Source organism: Pantherophis guttatus, chromosome 3 (genome assembly GCF_059756535.1).
Source record: "Pantherophis guttatus breed Tessera chromosome 3, ASM5975653v1, whole genome shotgun sequence".
NCBI lineage: Eukaryota > Metazoa > Chordata > Lepidosauria > Squamata > Colubridae > Pantherophis > Pantherophis guttatus.
The window spans coordinates 171,816,798-171,837,274 of record NC_142065.1 but is presented as its reverse complement, the minus strand read 5'-3'; the positions used below and the strand labels follow the sequence as shown (position 1 = coordinate 171,837,274).

At 35.6% G+C, this 20,477-nt stretch overlaps 1 protein-coding gene across 5 annotated transcripts in view; it reads right to left on the bottom strand.

The window, feature by feature from the left end:
* MAPRE2 (microtubule associated protein RP/EB family member 2) overlaps positions 1 to 20,477 on the bottom strand; it is a 59,169-nt gene that overhangs the window by 34,229 nt on the left and 4,463 nt on the right. For 2 of the 5 annotated variants that reach the window (XM_034429726.3, XM_034429727.3), the window contains exon 2: positions 14,092 to 14,153. Coding sequence is in view for 2 of the 5 variants with exons in the window: in XM_034429725.3 (XP_034285616.1) it covers positions 1,880 to 1,998 (119 nt within the window). In the remaining 3 variants the exon portion in view is untranslated. Of the gene's footprint in view, positions 1 to 785; positions 865 to 1,879; positions 2,225 to 14,091; positions 14,154 to 20,477 lie in introns of those variants that run through there. The other 3 variants (XM_034429725.3, XM_034429730.3, XM_034429728.3) reach the window with 3 other exon arrangements.

Genomic DNA, 20,477 nt, shown 5'->3' with positions numbered 1-20,477 from the left:
GAAGCTTTTTCTTTAAAGAAAAAATCAGTATATACTGTTGATCAAGTAAATACATTATTTTCAGTAGTAATGTCACAGTATTAAGACTGATATCTTCAATGAGATCTCTGATAGTTTATTAACAAACATGAAATGTTCTGTTTTTAATGAGATTAACATTAGACAGATCAGTTTTTCAATAAAAGGGTTATCAAATAAATTTTCCAACAGAAATCTACATAATGGAATGAATGAAGATAAGAAATAAGAGATTCCAACTTCTCAATAAGATTTAAACAAAAATAATCCAAAATTTCAGGAATTATTCCATATTTTCAAGGTCCAATTAGTGCCACACCTAACAGATGCTATATATAAAACACAAGAAAAAAGCTTAAGCAATTAGTGCATTTCAAATTAGTCCATACTGAATGGATGTTAACAAATATAAGAACAAAAACTTGGATTTCAAAAATAATCCAGTGTGTTATATTTTGAAACATTTTTGTGACTTCAGCCATTCATAAACAAAATAGGAACCTACAGTTAGATTGGCTTTAGCTAAGCTAATGGCATGCAGCAATACATTTTTAAAATAATATTCATACACTATCCAATACTCGAATTGATCACTTTTATTCTTTTCTGATTTTACATTTCACAGTGTTGTCAAACATGTTAACAATTTTCATTTTCAGAAGCTTGTTCCTGAGCAAGATACTCTTAAAAAGAGAAAGTGATAGATTGTAGGTTGTGGGCAAGAAACATAAAGATACTGATGCATTATGTTATTCAATCATTCTTACCTTTTCAGAATGCAGGGATAAGAAAGCCTCAAACATGAGGCTCATTCTCAGCTACACTTTTATCCTTACTGAAAATGGAAGCAATCTTAAGGACTCTATCTAGGGGAACATGCCAGATATGCTAATGTGTCTAGGGGGAGGAGCAGAAAGAGGGAACCCTCTTACCAAAGGTACATGCCAAGCTATTATTAAAAATGTTTTATAACTATGGATAAGAACAACAGACAACAGCCTCTATCAAAGCAAGGCACATAATGATAGTATTTTTTTTTTTTTTTAAAGACAGGGATGTCAATGTATATCCTTAGTGTCCCCTGTTCTTTTAGCAGCTACTGTACAGTCCACCTAGTTTCCAAACCCGGTATTAAGAGGATTTTTAATGTATTCCTGACACTCTGACCTCTACTGTCAAGCTTCCACCAATCAGGGGGTTGCATTTCTTACAAAGCTCCATCAATCTGGTGATTTAACATCACAGACTGCAGCTTAATCTAGAGGATTCCATTTTCCCTCCTGCACACCAAGGCAGTGCACCATTATATAAGCCTGCTTCTTTCTTCTCGTCCAGCCTCTTCTTCTGCGATCTTCCAAATGCCCGCTTTACAAAAGAATTGGAAGAAAAACACCAGCACTCATACTACACCCCTTTGATTTTTTTTTTGTGTGTGTGTGTGTGTGTTTATATACCTAAACACAAAAATGCACTCACACCAGAATGCGTATCCTATTTTCGCCACGCAAAAAAAGAAAAAAAAGGAGGGGGAGCTGGAAAATAAGGAAAGGGAAAGCTCCTCTGTAAGACGGAAAGAATATTCACAAGAGGTTTTTTTTTTTTACCGAGACAATGCAAGGAACTCATTAAAACTGCTAAACATGCTACCCGCTACACGAGGAGACACGCTAGATTAGGCTTCGGTGCCCCGCTGTTTTTATTATGCAATGTCCTGCAAGCCTGCTCTTTTTCCACCCGACACTGCAGCAATTCTCCAAGGGGTCAGGATGTGCGTGTGTGTGTGTGTGTCCACGACGCACACGCAGCGCGCACGCCCAAACTCGCACACAGGGCGGGCGAGAGAGAAAAGAGAGCGGGTTACCTGTAGGAACGCTCCCCTCGCACTGTATGCTTCCTGAAAGGGATGATGGTGCCGTTATCCTGGATGATGTCGTTGTTGTTCTCTCCATTTGGGGACAGCGCTTGAGTAGGACCAGGCATTGGAGCGCTCCCAAAAAAGCAAGCAGCCCAAAACCTGGGTGCCTGGGCGAGGAGAGGCTGGGACGGGCTGGGCTGCTGCTGCTGCTTTTTTCCCCTTTACTACCGATTCTGTCCGCCTCTCTTCGCCGCCGTCTTCTTTCCCCTCCTTTCTGGTCGGTGACGTCAAATAGCCGGGAGCAGCACCCAGGCCACGTGACCAGCTCCTCACCATAGCAACCGGCTAACTCATCAGAGCTCCTCGATTCACACAGGGGGCTTGAGCGCGGCCACACGGAGGCAGCCAAACAGGCGCAGGGGGCGGGGCTAACATCTGGCACGTAGAATCCACTCGGCTTGGCGCGCGCGCCCCCCTCCCTCCCCGCCCCGCTTCCTCTACGATTTCCCTCCAGCCGCGCGCTGTGTAAATGCGGCTGCCGATACAAAGAGCCTTCCCTTGGGGAAAGGGAGGCGTCGAAGGAGAGCGGCTGCGCACGCTCTGTGAAGACATCCCACCAGTAGCTGTATTCGGTGTAGCGGTTTTTTGTTTTTTTTCTTTCACGCCTCCTCACACCCGTTCGTAAAATTGTAGAGTAACCATCCTGCTTTTTCAGCTCTATTGGATCGACCGTAACAGAGGACGGAATTGCATAATCAAAACATGCGATTAACTGCTCGAAGAAGCCGAGCTTTAGAATTGCCGTCGATAATCATCCCGGATGAAGCTTGGAAAATGTGCCCAGCATGGGAAATAGTTCTCAGTAGATAAAGCAAGGGAGATGGCGGGCTAAAGGCAAGTTTTCTACAGAGTTATATTGAAATGGCGATGACACTATTCCCTTTTGCTTTTTTCCATTGAGGCAACTTATTTTCAGGCAAAGAACAACATGATAAAAAGCTCTTCCCACACCTAAGCATGGAAACAAACAAAGAAGCATTTCCAATTCTCTTCTTCCTTGGCAATACTAATTTGTTACAATTATAACCCTAGAAAACAAAATGAAAAGCCTTTTGTTCATAGCTATATAATCCACTATCATCTCCATCCTGACAATAGCAAATTACCTTTGGCCCCATGACTGAAAGCAGTATCAAAACCACTGTGTACAAAACTGAGATGGCATCAGTAATCTAAATATTAGAATTGTGGACATAAATCCTAATAAGGTGCTTGTATGGTATAATCCTCATCACTGTCATCATAAAATCACTTCTCAGACTTCAATATACTTTCCTTCCTTATTGTTAACAAAAAAAATGAGTAAAGCAGTGCTGCTGAATTTTTACAGTATTAAAGATCTGACTATAAAGTCTGTGTGTGTGTTGTTAAACATTTTTCATTTTCCTCTTATATACTCCTAGCAGGAAAAAGAGTATCTAAAAACTCTCCTTTCTTAAAGGCTTTTGAAATCACCTTGAAAAGTTTAAATGCATTTTAAAAACCTCAAGAGTATTCACTGAATCTCTTTGATGGTTTTCTTCCTTCAGAATATGCATGAAGAGGAAGGCAGTTAAATGTGTTTTGTAAAAGGTAACAGATCTTAACAACAATCTTGTTAAGTACCCAAATAACAGCACTCCTTTGGTCTCAAGTATCCCTGCCTGACAATTGTTTTCATCTACTTACCATAAAGTAATAAATAAAGCTTTGATTTTATAATCTTTTAAGCAGGGAGAAGAGAAATATCCACCCAAATCACAATTTTTTGAAGAGCCATTCCTCCAAATAATAGATAACTTGTGGATTTTGCAAGATTAATTTAGGTCATATGAGTAAATTGGAAAGCTATGGAGGTTTTCTGAGTGATAGGCTTAGAAATTTCAGATGTAAGGACCAAATAAACAAAATTACCATTTATTTTCTATGAATTCCTAATATCTGTGCCTACCACATTTTCTCCAAAGCTGCCTAGGATGAAGTTCATATCATTATGTGCATGAGCTGTTTCAAGGATGATTTGCAAAAAACAAGATTTACAATTTGTAAATCAGTATGAAATAGTTGAAGACAAACAAAGGCTATCTGCCCATTCGTAGATTATGTAGTAATTTGTCTAAAATGATCCTTGTCTTAATTTTGAAAATCTACATCACTATATCACATTAACTTGGCTCTTTATTTGTTTTAACCTAACCTATTTCAATATCAGTCAAAGATAGGTGGCATCATCTAGGCAACACTGGCTAATATGATCTTTTTTTAAAAAGTATTGATCTGGATAGTACTTTGAAGATCATCAAGGCATCCTAGGTGTATAGTGTGGTTTAGAAAGTTGAAAAATAACCTAGAAGAAGAGAGTGAGAATGCATCATTGCCTTTTATTTCCATCTCAATTGTGATATGGTTTTAAGGAAGTCTGATTTCAAAGGGATTGAGAACAGTGGAAAAGAAATCTAACACAAGCAGAGCCAAACCCACTCTAGTATTTGATGTGGGGGGGGAAAGCATGTGTTAATTATTTTCCTTTATTCAATTGTGTCTGATTCTTGAAGACCCCCTGGACAAGGTCTGCAGTTTTCTTGGCAAGATTTTTCAGAAGTAATCTGCCATTGTCTCCTTCATAGGGCTAAGAGAAAGTGACTGGCCCAAGGTCATCCAATAGGCTTTGTGTAGAACTCAGTGTCTCCTGATGCTTTAACCACTACACCAAGCTGGCTCTTTAACTACTCTTTATTGAGAAGGTACAAGTATTCTTACCAAACAAATAATTAAACCAAAGGTTCTCAGAAAGGTGCTATAATCTGCTCTAATTACCCATTTCCTAATGGGCATAAGCAGTGCTATAATCTTCTCCAATTTGTTACATTTCTTAAGAAATATCGACCAACCACAACCATATTCCTCCACATCCATGCTTCTTTTTTTTAAATAAATCTTAGAACAGTAGACCATTATACAGTGAGTAATGCCAGTTTTCTGGAAATTGATTGAATTTCTCAATCAGGATAACTGATGTGCTACAGTCTATCCATAAATTTTGACACTGCAATCCTATAGCTTCCTTTCTCATGTATACACTGAACTTATTTTTTTTTTACAAGTACACTTCTATAGGCATTTTCCTCCACATTTATAGCCCTGATCTTGATTATGGAACAAATAAGGGAAAAGCTGTATCTTTTCATATCAGATGCTCAAATTATTTACTACTACTCGCTTTGATTCTCAAATGCATAATGTACTGGGCTCTACCTATTCCAGATGAGCATTTCACATTAAAAATAGAGAAATTCTCTAATATTTAATGTGAAATGCTCATCTCCACCCAGTCTTCCTGACTCTACCCCAAATAAGAACTACCGAATCATAAAAAGGGAGTTTTTATGTAGTATTGATACATCTTTGCACATTATTTTAGTTGTATTATTTTATATCTGAAGGAGTCCTCAAAAACACTTTTGCTTGTCAATTTTTCAAACAGTTTCAAGATGCAATCACTCCCCCCCCCCAAATTCCACTTTTTCAAATTAAACTTTTGGTAAAGCTTTTCTGGTTTTCATGCTCTATGTAATTCCACCTATTTATTTATTTTATTTATTTATTTTGTCAAGCATATATAAGTTTACAGGTCAAAGTATAAACATGATTATGACTACATGAAATGGATACGAATAAAAGGGGACATTAGGACAGGGACGGTAGGCACATTGGTGCACTTATGCACGACCCTTACAGACCTCTTAGGAATGGGGTGAAGTCGACAATAGACAGTCTAAGGTTAAAGTTTTTGGGGGTTTGGGGAAGAAACCACAGAGTCAGGTAGTGCATTCCAGGCATTGACCTTAATTATGAGGACCCAGATTGTTGGGAGCAATATGCTGACTCTGTAAACTTCTTAGAGAGGGCTGTAAAGCACTGTAAAGCGGTATATAAGTCTAAGTGCTATTGTTATTGCTATTAACTAATCTAGTTGAAGCACTTCCATTTTGCTTTTCTATTTACTTTTATTTTAAAAGTTTGTACTTTTCTTGCATTTTCTTTGAGCCGCATTATATTATAATTTGCCAAGGGCATATATCATGTACTTCATGTACTCTGCAAAGCATTACATATATTTACAGTGCTATGTAAACAGTAAGGCAATAATAGTTTACAGCACAGTTGTCTAATCTTTTGGCTTGCATGGGCCGCATTGACTGAAGTGGAATTATCTTGGGCTGCATATAAAATATATAATATAGTTAATGTATATAAATAACAAGTTTCCTTCTTTATATATTTTTTATTATCTTGCAGGGCTGCACTAGCTTTCCAGGGCCTTATGCAATCTGTGGGTTGCAGATTAGATAAACCTGATATACAGTAAATATTTAAATATCATTATAGATGTTGGATTGTATAAATCTTTTACCTTTCTTTGAGAAATGCACTTTGACACATACTTGCACCATTAAAAAAATTAACATGATGCAAAATAACTTAATGGATACATCTAAAAACTTGTAAACTATGCTGAGAGAATAGTTCTGGATATTGTAAAAATATTTTGAGCTACCTTTTAAAAACTGAAATTTCAATATCTACTTCATTGAGCCCGTTAAGCAACAAATTCTAAAAATACTGAATATAACATTGTAGCATTGCATGTTAAATTTGTTTCAGTTCTGAAAAAATCAACTATATTTCTGGGGACACCTACTCTCAACACCAGCTATTTTATTCCAACTGTGTTTGGTAAAATTATGGTATAGAAAGGAGAAAAAAGGCCTACATTTTTTTTCTTTTTTTATAGTTACAATTTTGGCAGAACTATTCTGAGAACAGAGAGAAGAAATGATATCAGTTCCATATGGATAGCAGACTTTTTAGCCTGGCTGACATTTGCTGCTTGGAAACAATGCACACATTACAGATGTACTTAATTTTATCATCATCATAAGCTGCTACAAATACACTAAGTCATTTAGTAGGATTCCATCTCCCACAGCTATAGTTGTAGATTCTCCTCAAAGCTTTACTTCCATTTATGAACTAACTGACATAAGAACACAGACTGAAAGCAAGTAGTTAGAATACTGTTTGGTTCTTTAATTATGCCTTTTAAGCAAATTAATAAGTAGTAATTTGGGGTATGGGAACCATGCCTAAAGAGAGTGCCTTGCATTCACCCTCTCCCCCCAAATGAAAACAAAGAAAATATTTCTTATTAAATAGGACAGTGCAAATGTTTGGGTTTTTGTAAAAAACAGACTATAAAACATGCTTTAAAAGTATCTTTATCTCAGTATTTCCCTTTCTTTCTGCATAAAACTCATCCCAAACATTGTTTTAAACTGTTGTACTTGGGTAGTTCTCATCAGAACAGAAGAACCAGATTCAAATAATAAAGCATTAAAATTAAGACACTAACTTATATTTTGTTAGCATAATTTGTTTTCCAAGAATAACTTTGATTTGGGAATTTTTACACTAGGAGATTTTGTGTGTGTGTGTGTGTGTGTGTGTGTGTGTGTATGTGTTTTAAAAAATGGCTGATGTTGTTACAGATATGGATGCTGTTGCTACAAAGTTGCCTATGTAAAAAAAAAGAACACATTCAAATGTGTTTCAATCAGCTTGCAAACTGAGTATCTTTTTTTGGCTCAAGGGTCTCCTATGTCACAGCCATTTCTTTCCCTTTTGCATTAATGATTATCAGATGCTCACATAAGTAACAGGAGAGAACTCAAAGGACATTTAGTCTGAAAGTATTTTGTGAACAACAGTGGCTCTTCTGTTCCTCTAGGCACTGTTCATGTATCCAGATGCAATAGTCCCAAGACTGAAGTTGCCAAGAACAAAAAGGAGGATGAACAAATGAACTGCCAAATAATACTGAGAAAGCTATTCACAGCTCCCATTCTCTTTTGTTGTCTCTCACGCATATTGTTGCAAACATTCTGTGAAATGTATCTTTTTATCTCAGTGTGGAGTAATAAACAAGAGTGCTGGAATGAGACGAAGTCAAATAAATAACAAACTCATTAAGTTGATCGGGATGGTTATAATTTCTCACCCCATTTGACAGAGTTGTTAGGAATGTAAACCATTATCACTCTGAGTTTCTTATGAGAAAGATGAGATCATTAAAGCCATTTAAGAAATGATATTTAGGGGGGATTTAAACATTTTAGCAGCAAAGAGAGAATGTCAAACTCTACCAGGAATAAAAATGATGAAAATGATGAAGGTTTCATTTCCACTGTGCAACTTTTCCTATTCTTTTGGGATACAATACTGTCATTTCCTTGTAAATCTTCCCTATTCTATTACTGAGCAACAAATCTCACAACAAATGTATCCTCTATATGAAACGGATTGGCATCAGGACAGAACAAAAGAATTATTTCCCTTCTAGGATTCCTTCCTTTTGCATACATCAACATTCATGTTTGTAAGTTAGCACTACTATAGTAGATCTTATGGTAAGGGTTCTAAAAAGACACAAGCAATAAAAGAGAAAGCGGAAAAGTTAATTTCTGGGGTTTTTTTCAGTGGCCCCAGGTTGTTGGGACAGCCACAAAGGCTGAACTAACAAGAGACTAGAAATCCAGAAAGGGATGAGTGAAAGTTTTATCTCCTCACAAAATTTCTCTCCACACTTTCACTTCTTATCTAATTTAGAACATTAGCTCTTTGGTTTTAAGGAATTGAAATTTAATTAATTTGAAAATGCCCTCTGCTTTGGGACATTTCCAATTGGTATAGTTTTCAATCCTCCACAAATCATTTGAAGTTTATCTTTAACCATCTTCATTTCTGCAGCCTCCAAACAACGAGAATAGGTAAGGAATAACATGAGCCAGTCAATTCTCCCTGTTGCTGACCTAAATACACAAAGAAATTGCCAGCATCCTGTTGCCATCCAGGTTTTCAGTAAATCCTGTGAGCAGCTGTTACAGGAAAAAAGTGCCTTGGTGTAAAAGCAACATCTATTTCTATCAAAATGTCTGCAGTTGCCATTATGCTGGAAGAACGTATGGCAGCTCTTTTGCAAACAAAAACTTTCAAAACAGCTTTATCCATGGTTGTAAGTTGCTGTGTAGCCTCTGTACGAGGGAGGGGGGAAAGTGAAGGTATGATTTGCTTCAACTTAGGGCAGTGATGGCGAACCTTTTAGACACCGAGTGCCCAAACTGCATGCACGCATGCCCAAACTGAGAAGTGTGCATGCACATGCATGCATGGACATGCGTGCATTCACAGCAGAGACCCGAAGACCAGCTGGCTGGAGGGAGGCAGGGCATCCCAACACCGGCAGCGCGGCAAGATCTTTTTTTCTTTCGTGAGCTTCTGTTTCGTCATTTGCAGGGAAACAGAAAGTCACGAAAGAAACACCACAGAGATCTGACCTGGGGTGATGGCGTAAGTGCCAGCAGAGAGGGCTCTACGTGCCACCTCTGGCATGCATGTCATAGGTTCACCATCATGGGCTTAAGGGCTGGGAAGTGATTGAAGCAAGAATTGGATGCATATTGTTTATACAAAAGGTCAGGAAAAATCAGTGCACAGTTTTTGAATCTTTGTTTTTTAATGTGTTTGTAAAATTAAGAAGAAACTGACTAGGATAGGATCTGCTCACTGGTAAAGTTACCAAGATCCCTTCCTTAGCATAATTCAGCAGCAGTGGTTATTGCTCAACGAGCTGTTTGCATCCAGGAAAAACCAATAGAAGAAAACATCCAACATCACAGAAGAGGACCAGTGGCTTTATTCTTTTGGTTTCAGATGAATTAGTGCGGATTCTTCAAGGTCACATGACCTTGAACAAGAATAAAAATAAATGTAGAAAATAGAGTGGAAAGTTTGACGTTGTCCAAAAAGGCAGTATTTTTAGAAGGAATTTTCTAAATAAGCCTAAAAATGTCAAGCAAACAGTTGGTCATACCAGAATGTATCAAACGAAAAGTTTCAAAGAAAAGCGGATAGCTTAGCCTTCAAAAGATCTGAGTTCTATAGAAACAGGCTGCCTATTTTTTTTTTAAAAAAGAAAAGCATTAGAAAATATTCTGTTAGTTCCTGAAGAACTACAAGATAAGATCAAGCTAGAAACTTTGGTATGATCGATAATACAAAAAAGAAGTTGTAGAAAGCCCTTGAACTGAAGAAAGTTGAAGAAAGGATGTGCTTCATATGAAGCATTGAGTTGTAGCTTCTTTAAAATAATATTTATTTATTTAACTCCATCTATAGAGCCACCCATCTCACATAATAATTCTGGGTGGCATACATAGAAACAATTAAGAATACATAAAAACCATTCAATTAATCAATATAAATTAAAATAAAAAGAAGATAAATAAAAAATGCAGGAAAACATACAAAGGGTGCAATCCATTAACTTTCATATAATCAGCTAACAGGCTCCACTCTACCATGGAATCTCAAGCTAATTAATAGAACCATGTTTTAAGGGCCTTCTGGAAGGCCAATATATTATATACTAACACTATTGTCATTATTAACTAAACTTCTAACAATATGATTCACTATCTCTTTGTAGTTTTCTCCACTTTTGCCTTTCAATAGCACAAACAAGTTCTGGCAACATATTGGTTCTGCTGTGTCCCCACGACAAGGCCTTCATCTTGTTCTCAGCCCATGAATGAGATAGGGTTAACTATTCCTTAACAATACTTCACTACCATTTTCCTTCTTATTCCAATACCCTTTTTTAAACTATGGAATCACTCCTGAATAATATCATTGCCCAGGACTGAGGCAAAGGAAACTAGATAATCAGAAGGGCCAAAACATGTTTGGGAATCATACATGCGCCATTAAATTTTAATAACGGGTGAAACAATACAAGATATATAGAAAAATCAGTCCTTTCCCTTCAATAGATATTGGTATGTAAGGACTTTTTATTTTTATTTAGCTTCAAAAGTACTAATAATATTGTAAAATAGGAATTATAGAATCTTAGCAGGTGTACACCTTCCTAGTCTTGCAAAAGATTATGCTCTCCTGTACAAAAATGGAAAATATTAAGATGCATTCTCTGTGACTGTGCAAACAATTATGAAATTTTTTTCCTTGAAAATCTGAAAAAATCAGCTCCAACAGATTATTTATAACTCCTACAACAATTTAGAATGTATGCTTTCAATGGTCTGGGTTAAAGTCTAAGGAAGAGAGAATAATTAACATATTTAACATGTTTGCTTTCTAATAAGATTTTTGTATTTTAAAAATCCCAAACTATAAATTAAGTGGTGCAATAATATAAACATAGGAACAGAAAAGAAATTTACAAACAGATAAGGTAGCAAGCAGAATAATCAATAGACTAGCATATTTTGTAACATAGAAAAACCAGAGAGATACATAATGTATAAAAGCTAAATATTGCATGGAAATTTATGAAACATTATAATCATTTGACCAAAGCAAAAAGAAGTTACATCAATGCTGAAAGAGACAAAAGCACATCATATAAAAAGTTCAGGCTATTTTAAAGCAGGGCCCTAAAAAGGCTCTGAATTTATCTTACTGCCATAGGACACATGTACAGGAGCAAAACAAACATTCAAATAAACTTTTATTTATCATTTTCATCAAGGGAAAATATCTATCCCACAAGTTTTTAACTAAAAGAAAGAATTTGTAATTAAGAGTGTCCAATTGAACATGGTGCTTTGCAATTATTTTTGGACTGGTGACTCAAATCAGATGTTTGCACATATGATATTAATGTTAATATTACTCTTAATAAGCATCAGATTGTGAGAGATGGGTATATAGTAAGTTCCATATATAAATCCATAAATAATTAAAATGTTATCTATGTTAAACACTAATGACTTCACAGATCAGCCTATCAATTGATAATATTGTAGCTGTGCTATTCTCTGATGGCAAAAATAATCAGAAGTCTGATAATACCTTTTATGATTACAGGTAATCCTTGACTTACAACCATTCGTTTACCGATTGTTCGAAATTGCATTGTCACTGAAAATAGTGACTCATGACCATTTTTCACACTTACAACCATTGCAACATCCCCATAGTCACATGATCAACATTTGGACGCTTGGCAACTGGCATGTATTTATGATGGTAGAGCATTCTTTTGCGACCTTTTAACAAGCAAAATCAATGGGGATCTAGATTCATTTAACAACCAAGTTACTAACTTAATAACTACAATGATTAAGTTATTACTAACTTAATAACTAGCAATTGTGGCAAGAAAAGTCATAAAATGGGCAAAATTCACTTAACTGTCTTGCTTAGCAACAGAAATTTTGGGCTAAATTGTGGTTATAAGTTGAGGAACACCTATAATCGATTTTATTCAAAAGACATTAACTTCTGTGAGCTGCAGCTGACTTTATCAAATGAGACTAGCTAATCTGCATCTGCTGAAATGAATTGCAGCTCACAAAAGTTTATGCCTTTTTAATAAAATCTGACAGTGGGAAAAGATACTACCAGACTCTTGATTTCTTACCAATGGAAGAAAAATGTACTATATTTAAAATCTCAGAAATACAAAACCAATTATGAGAAAAAAATAATTAAATGCATCAGCAGAGATGCATATCTGAAACGTATTTTAAGAAAAATTTACCAAATCCTGTCTGAAAGGCGCTAAGGAAGAAAAAATTCTTCATCTTTACAAATTCATCTTGGTGCCTCTACCAAAAAGAAATGCTTTCTTTTTTTGCAGGTATGCTTGAGCTCTTGTAATAATGGCACACATAAAATGCCTTCCAAGGCAGGGAAAAGAGATTTCTGGCTAGAGATGAGTGGAACTCATATTCTTCTGGTCTTTCAGTCCATAACTCACACTTCAAGATCAATAGAAATAGATCTATTGCAATTAGTAGGATGTAATCCAACCCATAGGCCTGGTCAGAGCAAATCTATTTACATTTTAAAGGAAAAAAATCTTACTGTCTTTCCTTCTCCACAAAACAGGTTCCGTCCTGAATCTTTGGTATGATTATTTTTATAGTTGTATTGGACCTGGAATGTAACTAAGATTATTATTTTGAGAAATTAGAAAAGTAATATTCCTGGTTAAAATAGTTCTCACTGTTAAGAAATTTCTCCTTAGTTCTAGATTGCTCTTTCCTTGATTAGTTTCCATCCATTGTTTTTTATATTGCCTTCTGGTGCTTTGGAAAATAGGCTGACCCTCTCTTCTTTGTAGCAGTCCCTTTGATATTGGAATACTATCATGTTACCCCTAGTCCTTCTTTGCACAAGGCTAGGCATATCCAGTTCTGACAACCGTTCTTCATGTTTTAGCCTCCAGCCTCCTAATAATCTTTGTTGCTCTTTTCTGCATTATTTCCGGAGTCTCTACATCTTTTTTTATAATATGGTGACCAATACTGGGTGGTGGAAGGACTCATTCATTTAATTAGTTCAATATTATCCAATCTATGCAAAACTTTTATGCCGTGGATAATACAGTACAAGATTGCAAAGAACAAACAGGGGCTCCCTCCCTATTAACAATCAAGTTTTTAAATGTTCTAACTCAAGAAAAACAAATTTCTCAAAACTGGATCAGGGGTCTATAAACCTGCTTCATTAAAAATTAACCATTTATCTCTAGTAATTCATTTCAATAAAACAGAATTATAATAATTACTGTTGATTTATTTGAATACTTCAGTGTTTATAATAGTTTTAAGGTTGGATGTTTATTGTGTTCTATGTTAAAATGACAGTATTTGTAACAGTATTTGCAAGCCCAAAATAAGATCTTGCTACTTCTATAGCAACACCAAGAATCTCTGACTGAAGAATAACTTTTTCAGAGACTTTCAAGACATTGCCACCTTGTGGATATATCTTCATATCAACTCTTATGCAGCTTACTGAATATTTAATTGCTGTAATGCAGTAGTTATTAATGGGGTAGTTTAAATTGATGTTATCTTTTTCCAATATTTTATATTTATTAGTTAATCATTATGAATTTACTATAGCACTGAACTGTTTTATTGATTGTGTAGATATAGAAGCATCAACATTGATTGTAATATTGATGTTTTGGGATAATTGCTTAATACTTTTAGTCAATACTTTAGACTTCATATCAAGAGAACAATGTATATAAATATGACATTTAATTTATTGTCTGCTAAGTAGTGCAACAAGTATTCAGAACTTACTTTGTATATTCATCCACTTGTAGTGTCTGCTTAGATGAACTCTTTCTTGTAGCAATTTGATACTAGAAAAGAAAATATAGCAATTTTTAGTTTAACAGAAAATAGAAAAAATATCCAGTACATTGACTTTGTACATCCTGATTATGAGATCAATTTAATCTTGTTTTAGAATCCTCATATCTGAGTAAGATATCTGAAAATTTGAACAAAACATCACTTTTTCATGCCCATGAGGAGGTCTCATATCCCTCAGGATAATGAGGACGATGCTGCAATCCTTACACTACAGTTTATAGAGGACCCCCAGGGCATATCATTGCATCTGTTTAAATGTTGCATCATGCAATACAAAACTTTCCAGTCACCACCACAAAAAAGAAAAAAGAAAAAAAGAAGCTTCTCCTAGAATGTTTTTAGAGATACTAGGGCTGCAGTTCCCAGAATCCTCCAATGCTTATGTAGGCTATGGAATTCTGGTAATTATATTCAAACATCTGTAGGAAGTACCTGGTTGGAAATTGTTGTTTAAGAATGGTCTCTCACTGTAGACTGGAGATGAACTAATTAAACCTAACTGTATAGTGGAAAATTCATATAATTATAATAGCTATAATATAGAAATATATTATTTCCAGCTTAATATATGGACAATAGAGCAATCTTTTTAAATACTACAGTATCCAGTTTTACATATCATTTTATTTGTACATGGTTTAATTTGGTTCAATCTTTTTCTGGTTGCTGTAAGAAAATGGCATTCTACAACATTGTGTCTGTCTGGGAGCTTCTGACTCAAGATACAAATTTCTGATTTATAGTAAAGCAGTTCCTTCTCCTTTTTGAATACGATTTGGAAATTTGCCAAGGGAACTGCAGTTATATTTCACATGCCTATTCATACAATTTCTGTTTGTTTCAATACATTATTTGAATTGATATTTACCACTTGCAAATCTTTATTTCACCACTTGCAAATCCTTGTTCAGGTATGGACATTTTTTTGCCAATGCTCATTTTTCAACACATAGATATGCAGGAAGTGCTAATGTAAAATTAATGGAGTATTAAGCAAAAATATTTTAGTGATTAATATTAATCTTTGTGAAAATTAATATTCTAAAACATAAAAATCTAAAACAGAAAAACAAATTCATTAAGTAACCCTGGAAAGAATATATTAAATAAATAGATTTGACTGAAAAATATTTGATGGAAAAAGATAGAGGACAACACTAAATTTCTGTAAGAATATAGCCCAAGTAAGTATTACATGGGCTCCAAGATCACTGCAGATGGGGACTGCAGCCAAGAAATTAAAAGACGCTTGCTCCTGGAGAGGAAAGCTATGGCAAATCTAGACAGCATTCTAAAAAGCAGAGACATCACCCTGCCAACAAAAGTGCATATAGTCAAGGCTATGGTTTTCCCAGTTGCAATGTATGGCTGTGAAAGTTGAACCATAAAAAAGGCTGAGCGCCAAAGAGTTGAGGCCTTTGAACTATGATGCTGAAGAAGACTCCTGTGAGTCCCTTGGACTGCAAGATCAAACTGGTCAGTCCTAGAGGAGATCAACCCTGACTGCTCTTTAGAAGGCCTGATCCTGAAGATGAAACTCAAATATTTTGGCCACCTAATGAGAAGGAAGGATTCACTGGAGAAGAACCTAATGCTGGGAAAGATTGAGGGCAAAGACGACGGGGACGACAGAGAATGAGGTGGCTGGATGGAGTCACTAATTGGTTGTTATATAACAAAAGCCACATGGATGGCACTCCCCTACCATTCCTTCAAAGAGTATTCTAATATCACAGGAATGTAGGAATAAGAAGGGAAGAAATGCTACAGTTGCATGGAGGAAGGATGCTCCTTTTAGAGACCACAAAAAGATGAGCAGTTTACATTGTTTTCCCAGGAGATCCCTTCATGTGGTTTCTATGTCAATTGGAACCACCAGAGAGCAAGCAATCATTATGGATCATGTAACAACCAAGCTTGTTCTCTTTCCCTTGCATGACAGATTCCAGTTAGCTCATAAAACCTGCATTGGATTTTATATAGCAAAATTGCAAGATGGTCAATATGCAGTTTTGGAATTTCAGCATTTATGAGGAATAATCTTTTTAAAGACAGCCTAGAAAAGAGTCTTAAATTACTGTCAGTCTAGAGCTCAGGGGCACAGATAAGATAAAGGACTTTTCCCCCCTCTCCCTTGCAAAGATCACCAAACCTTGCAGCACCAGAATCCATCTTTTTTAAAAAAAAATAAATAAATAAGGATATATATGCATAGTTAAGACTTGAATCTAAATAATTCCAGGTCTCAAATATTTTGGCTCCTATTTGATATAACATTGCATTTTGCATTTCTCCTTCAGGCCAAAGGTTTGCTCCATGAGCAAGACCACACAGCAGCTGATAGTGATAGGATCACTATCATATAGTACTCAGCTACAATGCTAATACAAGAAAAATATGGTAGCTTTTGCAGATTTCTAATCATGTTGTGCAGTTTTAATGATAAAAATATTCCGGTGTCTTGGAAATAAAAATAAATACATTGTAGCACAAACATTCATAAACTGCATGTCACTTCATCAACTTTGTCTTGGAAGAAATTATGCAACTATTTATCTAGTTAACTACCATGTTTCCCTGAAAATAAGACCCGGTCTTATATTTTTTTGAACTCCATTGAGTGCCATGCACTCAAAAGCCCAATTGGGCTTATTATGAGGGGATGTCTTATTTTGGGAGGAACAGGTAGTTAGAAATAGTTATCGCAATAAAATTGGGTATTCTTGAAAAGACATTTTGATTTAGCATGAAACTATAAACCAGTTCCCAAGTTATATTTTAACATAAAACATTTTCCAATAGCTGGCAGGACTTGGCTGACCTTGCATAATATGAGCAGTATAGTGGGGTCAGGACTGGTTAGTATTTGTAAGAGATAGCATAGGAATCCTAGCAATCTTTATGGAAAAAGCCAGTGGAGGACCAGTATGAACTTCATCCTTAGCTATGCATGCTCACTAAATGACTGAGCTAAGCACTGTTTCTCAATTCACTCTATCATACACTTTATCTTATGGTGGTGAAAAAATGGTAGACAGTATGCTACAAAAGCTGCAAAAGGAAGTTGGGATAAAAATGAGTCAAACAAACTTACCAAGTTTGGCACTTAGACATGTCGAGGTTGCCAGGAATGGACCTTGACTTAAAGCAGACTCTCTTTTCCACCCACAACATTCTATTTTACTGATATCACTCTAAATACCTAATGCTCACAATTAGTGCATATTATCTGCATGAAAACGTCCTATATTCACCCTCTCTGTGTAGTTCTCTTGATGCACCCTAAAATTGCATTTGCCTCTTTGCAGATAACTCTGATAGCACATAACATAACACAAGGGACAAAATGTTAAATATAACAATAAGAACCAACAATAAAAATAGCTGTAACAGAGGTAACTTTTATCAAATTAGCTGGGGCTGAATTTTCAATGAAAGAATACAGTTTACTTTACAACATGGTAACAGGATTGTGCTTACTTGTACTTAAGGAAGGCAAGTGATTCCAAGTGCAAGTACTACAAAGACCTTTTGTCTGGTCTACCTTCTATGTATATTGAAAGAGATGGAGTTTTTAAGTCCCTCTGAAGATAACCAGATCTGAATGGCAAGGCATTTCCTTATACATTTGCCAAATGTTTTTCTGAAATCAAGCAATTATATATATATAGTATTAACACAATATATTGCATAGGAAACTACGTGATCAAAAAATGTGACATAGTCTGTCAAGATCTGTTCTTTTCATATCCATGGTAACTTCTGGTGATTAATGTTTTAAAGATGTTTACAGATCAATCTGTTTACAATCTGCTTTGGAATCTTCCCTGATATTGATGTCAAAATGGTTTATAATTCCCTGGGTCCTTCTTTCTTCCTTTTAAAGTGAGAATGTTTGCTCTCTTTAAATCACTTAGTACTTCACTAAAGCTTAATGAATGGGTTGATATAGCAACTCTTACTCCCACATAAAATGGATTTTGCTGTATGTTGGCTGTGATTTTAAGGAGTTGCATTTCAGATGATTTGGATGGCACTCCATTGGGAAGGATGATATAGCCCATTTAAGTCAAATGTAAAACTTTGGTCATGTGGTTTTAGTGTCATCCTAATTAAAGACCTACTATTTGCAGTACTCATAAACTATTGAAAGATAAATTGTTAAGGACTCCTAAAGCAGCATTTATTTAGTTTATTGGGTGGAGCACCAATTTTTCTCTTACTTTGCAACCACAAACTGTTTATTCTATGTTGATTCATATGAAAGAAGTATGATTAAAAGAAGACAGTTTGCATTATTCAGGGGTTAAGACATTTGAAATAATGCTTTTTCAAAATAAAAGTTAAAATTACCTAAGCTACAATGGGAAGAGTATATGTCAGATAAAATAAGGTTAATAGCAAATGCAATTTTTATTTGTGCAATTAAATGTATAATTAAAGTGTCAGAAAAACTAACCAGCAAATCAATGATCTCTACTTTAAAAATGTCAATTTTGACATTTATTCTTTTATTCCTCTGCATTATCTTCAGGTACCATTCCATGCGGCTATAAACTTTTCAAGTTTATAATCTTTACTATGATTATTATTTTAAGAGGATAACAAGACTCCCCAAATGTCAAAGTAGGGCTGTTTAGAGGAAATACGCTAGTCCCTTTGTTTCAAATTATTCCAATACACAAGAATCCTTATGAAAAATCCAGCTGTCCTGAAGTTTATTAAACTGCAAACAAGAACATTTGACACGCTATTGAAACGTCTCTGGTGTCCTGCTTATCTTCTTTTCAGAATTTCCCATAGTATTAATTCAGAACTAACACAGACACTTTTAACTTTCCCTTTCTATATACTCTACATTCTATAAGTCTCCACTGATAGGTCTTAAGGATTAACAAAGAGATGGAGTAACACTGGATTATCCTTCAACAATATTGTCTTCTGTCCCAGTGCAGAACAATGTTTTTCCAGATTTATCCAATAAATTGTTTCCCTCCTCTTAAATCTTTCCTCAATAGCTTTCCTGACTCCACTCTGATTTATCTATTCTGGATTTATTTATACTCAAATAGTTCATTCACTTCATAACCAAATCCAGATCTTTCCTACTGTCGTTCTCTGCTTAGTTTAAAAATCTACTGGGCAGGCACCCTGTTTCAGTTCTGCATTCTGTAGAATGTCTAGCACACTCTGTTGAAGAATTACTAATAATAACCTAACCTTGAACAGCACAAGCAATAGACAGATGGTTGACTATAAAAACAAAATATTTTTAACATGCATTTTAACATCAGACTCCTGTATTACTCATTCTGGAAAGAAAAGTGGTAACTCAGCCAGAGTTTATAAAGCACAGCAATTTAGAAGAACTGTATTCCAATCACACCTAGGTAGATTTCTTTTGAGTATTACTGTTGCAATCTATATGCCTTTCTGGCACAGTACAACAGTAGATCAAACTTCACCTTATCTCCTATTACAAGACTATTAACTAAACTTCTAAAATCAAAACATAAAATGCTACCAGAGTAAGTCTCAGAAAGGGTTTAATTTTGCTTAATCTAATACCTTATTCCTGCCTAATTTACAATTAATATTCCTTTGGAATAAAGGGAGGGGTTGTATTCCTTTTGAATACAAATAGGTAGGTCCCTCCATCTGCAGTTTTCCTGCATCCCATTCCCCCACAAAAATTCTGTCTTAAGAGCCATTGGAGATCTTCTGAGAGAGAATAACAGCTTTGGGAGAAATAACAGAATGGACAATATGCACCCTATTAACTTCACTAAGGTTGCAAACCTCTACCACTTAACCAAAAGTAAGCCTTATAGCAATAGCATTTAGGCTTATATAGAACTCCACAGCACTTTGCAGCACTCTCTGGGTGGTTTACAATGTAAGCATTTTCAGAATCGAAGGCTGAATCAACCTTGAGCTCCATCAAGATCAAACTCAAGGCTATGGTCAGAATTTGCCTGCAACACTGCACTTTAACCACTGCGCCACCTGGGCTCCTTATTGAACTCCATAGGAGTTTATTCTGGGCAGATACTGTATGTATATTCCATCTTCCCATACCTCACTCCACATAATTCAAAAATATCCTCAGCCTCCAGAAGGGGTTTCATTGAAAACAGATGATGCAATAGGAAGGGCAGAACTTCAAACATTCTTTCTGTGAATCATTAAAATAACCTTTCTAGGATCTGTAACTGTCTTTTTTCTGTCTTCTTTAAATTTAAATTTTATCTGAAGCATTCACATCAGCTGAGTGGTAAATTTAAATCTCACATTTGAAAGGATTCACTTGA